Source organism: Salvia splendens, chromosome 15, assembly GCF_004379255.2.
Source record: "Salvia splendens isolate huo1 chromosome 15, SspV2, whole genome shotgun sequence".
Taxonomy (NCBI): Eukaryota; Viridiplantae; Streptophyta; class Magnoliopsida; order Lamiales; family Lamiaceae; genus Salvia; species Salvia splendens.
Window position 1 is genome coordinate 27,935,686 of NC_056046.1, and position 4,736 is coordinate 27,940,421.

At 40.0% G+C, this 4,736-nt stretch overlaps 1 protein-coding gene across 1 annotated transcript; it reads left to right on the plus strand.

Moving 5' to 3' along the window:
* Positions 1 to 2,427: 2,427 nt before the first annotated feature.
* Positions 2,428 to 4,128, plus strand: LOC121766952 (uncharacterized mitochondrial protein AtMg00810-like). Its single transcript, XM_042163179.1, has 4 exons — positions 2,428 to 2,531; positions 2,628 to 2,846; positions 2,897 to 3,617; positions 3,907 to 4,128. Exons 1-4 carry the CDS (start codon positions 2,428 to 2,430, stop codon positions 4,126 to 4,128), a joined length of 1,266 nt encoding a protein of 421 aa, XP_042019113.1.
* Positions 4,129 to 4,736: the final 608 nt, after the last annotated feature.

Here is a 4,736-nt window from a genome sequence, read left to right on the forward strand (position 1 = left end):
CCTGCAGGCCTTCTCTGTGCCCTACAAATTTTACAAAACTCATGAAGGAACTCATACGGCCCTTCGTAACTCTTCCCGCAGTATGTAGGCAGAATTGCGATCACATGAGGCTTCACATCACAGGCAGTTTGCCCTGGGGTCACAACTATGGCTTGAGGTGGTTCTCCCTCGGTATATGCGTTTAGCATCCCGATCTCAGGATCTTCTTCTCCTTGAGCGGCCATCCTTCTGGGGTTTCCCTCTATCCTTGGTATCTCTACCGGTATTGGTCCTTCTATGGTGTATTGCTCCTCGTCACTACTCGAACCTAAGTCAGACAAAGCCGTCGACAAGCCGGATCGAGTGGTTACGAGTATAGATCCTCGCTGAAGTATCTTCGGCCTCCACTGGTCAGGAGCCGAGCTGCTTCTCATAAACTGAAATAAAAAGAAAGAGAAAAAGTTATCCACAATATATACGCCAAAGTATCACGCACAATAGCTACTAATAACGCCATCCATCCCCGGCAACGGGGCCATTTGAAAGAGCAGGTTTGTGCAGGTGTCGTTAAAGCAAGGATGTATCCTACTGATCAGTATGAAAGTCCCTGCTAATCCTGAACCTGGTATCAATAATCCTTAACCCACTTCTACTGGCTTGTATAGTGGACGTAAAGGTCGAATCCCACAGAGATGAATGCGTTTTGGGAATTGTGGTGATATTCTGGAAAGGTTTGGTTAGCTACCACGCTTTGGGTTGAGACTTATCTAGGCTGGAATTTAAGGTGGTACTCTACTGACTAGGAGGTGGGGAAGGTGTTGGACAGGCCGCTGTGTACGTGGAAAGTGGGGAACATGGTTTTCAGGAAGTATATGGAAAGTACTAGTTTACTATAAAAGGTTAAACAGAATATCAGAGGAAAAAGAGGTAGTTACGTGACTAGGCCTACAGGTCTGAAAAGTAACAACTGAAAAATAAGGAAAAGTAAAGGACAAAAGTAAAAAGTAACTAAAAAGTAAATGTGGTCCCAAATTTGGATGTGGACATTGTCTTCTCCAACAAGTCTGAACACAAATCAAACAACTCGGGTTCCATGAACGAGAAATGCAGATTAACAACTTCACAAAAACAGATCTACAATCTAAACTCTAAATCAAAAATTTAAACTAACGAAACTGAAATTACGCTACTGGGTAACTTGCAAGGTGGCAGAATAACGTAAACTCGGATTTCACACTAAGACACTTCTGGAAAATAAATCTAAACAGCCACTGAACTAACAAATCACAGATCGAACAACTCCAAATGAAATCATGCTTCCAACACTTAGAAATTACTGCAACAACTAGATCTAAGCTACCTAGGCAGAATGAAACAGATTTGAACAGAAAGAGATGCATAAAAACAACTTCATTGCATAAAACATTTGGATCTCAACAAAACACTTCAAAGGATGATAAGTACTGAAAATGCAGCAGATCCAACGAAAGAGAACAAGTAAAGGTTAACTAAGAAAGCGAATAAAGATTGTTTTGCCACTCCGGGCGATGAAACTGCTACTACTACGGAATAAACTGGCTGGAACGGTGGAAAGCGAATCTCCGGCGGACTTCTGAAACTTCAGGTGACCATGGTTGTGGCGAGGAACGAGAATATGAAAGACTAGGTTGAAGATATATTCCAATTTTGCAGATATATTCCAATTTTGCAGATATATTCCAATTGACAAGTAACCAAGGCCTAGAATACGACTTATCAATCTCCCCTCATGAAAGGTTGTATTCTCAAAAACCAGATTATGCATTCCTGAGAGTCTTTGGTTGCCTATGCTACCCGTTCACTAGACCATATAATAAGCATAAACTCAATTTTAGGTCAGTAAGGGCAACTTTCCTAGGATATAGTCCTTTTCACAAAGGCTATAAAGCCTTGCTTCCTGATGGAAAAGTCATAGTCACAAGAGACGTCATTTTTGATGAATCAGTTTTTCCTTTTAATTCCTTTGTTGTCAGTTCTGCAGATTTTTCTTCACACCCTCAACATCAATTCAGTCAGCCTTCCTCTTCTCCTGTAATTTCTCTAAATCCATCTTTTCATCTAGATTCATCACCACCACCTCCACCATCTCCTCCAGCTTCTCCTTTTCTGAACCATGATTCACCATCTCATTCAGGTTCTTCACATTCAGCTCCTGCACCTATCTCTCCATCTCATAGCACACCGGATACTGATAATAATTCTAATCCCACCAGTTCCACTTCAACTTCATTCCCTTCACATAATTTAGATTCAGCTTCACTTCCTCCCACCACCACTTCTACTCATTCCATGATCACCCGAGTCAGAGCAGGAATATTCAAGCCCAGAGTATATTCCTTAGCCATTTCTCCTCACTTACTTCCTAGATCAGCTCTTGAAGCTCTGTTAATTCCTGTTTGGAAGGCTGCCATGCTAGCAGAAATCGTTGCCCTCCTCAAGAATAAAACATGGATATTAACCACCTTACCTCCTGGCAAGAACCTCATAGGATGCACTTGGGTTTTCAGAATCAAGTTTCACCTTTCAGGAGCTATTGCTAGACACAAAGCAAGACTTGTTGCTTAAGGATTCTCCCAGCGACCTGGATTTGATTTTAATGAAACATTTAGTCCAGTGGTGAAGCCTACCACTATAAGGCTCATTCTCAGTTTGGCTACTTCACTTGGATGGTCTGTCACTCACCTTGATGTCAACAATGCTTTCCTAAATGGTGATTTGAAAGAAGATATTTACATGAGGCAGCCTATAGGCTTTGAGCAAGGTGGCCCTCACTTGGTTTGCAAATTGAACAAGGCAATTTATGGTTTGAAACAAGCTTCCAGAGCCTGGTTTCTGACAGTTCATTCAGTCCTTATTTCTTTGGATTCTCTCAATCAAGGGCTGATGCCTCTATCTTTTTCAGACAAAGGGATGGTGATGTTATATATCTCCTCATCTATGTCGATGATATGTTACTTACTGGTAATTCTTCATCTTCAATCAAGAAGGTTATTTCTCAACTCAATTCTCACTTTTCTTTAAAAGATCTTGGGGAGGTGAATTTGTTTATGGGAGTTGAAATTGTCAAAATGGCAGATAATGGATTGCATTTATGTCAATCTTCATACATCAAAGATCTTTTAAAGAAAGCTAACATGCTAGAAGCTAAAGGATGTCCAACTCCTATGGTTTCATCATGTGAATTGAGCAAAAACATTGGAGATCCTGTTTCAGATCCAAAGTTGTATAGAAGCATTGTGGGAGCTCTTCAATATGCAACTATTACATGGTTAGATATCAATTTTGCTGTTAACAAGGTTAGTCAGTACATGTCTTCTCCACTTGATACACACTGGAGGGACGTTAAAAGAATTCTTAGATATTTATCTGGAACTTTGGATTATGGAATTCAAATTCATAAGTCGAATGTTGTTGTTTCTGCCTTCTCTGATTCTGACTGGGCAGCAGATCTTGATGATAGAAGATCAACCAGTGGATACTGCACATACCATGGAAGGAACATGATATCTTGGTGTGTGAAGAAGCAAACCGTTGTTGCTAGGTCTAGTACTGAGGCTGAGTATAGGAGTCTTGCTGCTGCTGCTTCTGAAGTTTCTTGGGTTAATTCTCTGCTTAGTGAACTAAAGATTCAGAGGAAGTCAGGCTCGATTATTTAATATGAGTGCCATTGCATTGGCGTCAAATCCTGTTCTACATGCTAGAACAAAACACATTGAATTGGATATTCACTTTGTTCGAGACAAGGTCTTAACTAAGGATATAGAGCTAAGACACATTCCTACAATGGATCAAATAGCTGACATTTTTACAAAGCCGTTGAGTAAGTAATCCTTCATCAAGCTGAGGAACAAACTTGGTTTAGTTTCATTAGCTTCACTCGGATTGAAGGGGTGTGTTGGAGATCATCCTCAAGTGCAAAGTGAAGTGTTGGATGAGAAAGCATGCAATGCAACATTGCATGAAGATGTGCTGATTGATGAGCACGTGAAAGCAAAGGAAGCACGAGATAATGTTGGAGCCGTTGCTAAACCACCAGCTGTGCACTTGGACCACAAGAGGACTTGGAAGGACGTGGCAGTCCAAGGATTGATGAAGAATGGCGGTTCTTGATTTAGTTTGTTAAAGCAAAAAGTGTAGGTGATAGTACATGTGATTAATGAGCAATTCTAGATGCTTCGAATGGTTTGTATAAGAGTGTAACTATCATCTCTTTTAAGCAATTAATGAAAAACAGAGACATTCAATACTCTTGCTATTTACAGAAAATTCTATCTTTACTTTCTTCATCATGCTTTGGACTGCATCTTTTCATAAGTCATTCGTAAAATGGAGTGTTTTGCTAAATTTATTGAAATGTTTGCGTTGCGTCACAAGCAAAATATTCACTCTTATACATAAAGTTAGAGCTTTCACTGAAAATAATGTATGAATGTACTTACAAGATTTTCACAAAGTTGTGGTAAATTATTGTAACAATGTAAATTAAATTGTTGCAAGAATTTACACTTTCACAAACTTATTGTAAATCGGGTAAGGATTGCGAATTCTTGTAACCTTTGTTTGCGCCTACAGTTGTAGTTGTGCCCACTGGGCACTGACAATAAAGGGGTAAGGTTGTGCAATGGCATTGGTCGGATGTGTTTGCTGCACATTCAACAACAATAGTAAAGCAGCGTAGCGACGATTATGCACAACCAGGTGAAAAAAATAGTTTGATT

Coding starts and splice junctions, on each gene's coding strand:
- LOC121766952 (XM_042163179.1), top strand. CDS start 2,428: ATGCTAGCAGAAATCGTTGCCCTCCTCAAGAATAAAACATGGATATTA. Junction 2,847..2,896: donor AAACAAGCTTCCAGAGCCTG/GTTTCTGACAGT, acceptor CTCTCAATCAAG/GGCTGATGCCTCTATCTTTT. Junction 3,618..3,906: donor CTGCTTCTGAAGTTTCTTGG/GTTAATTCTCTG, acceptor CTCGGATTGAAG/GGGTGTGTTGGAGATCATCC.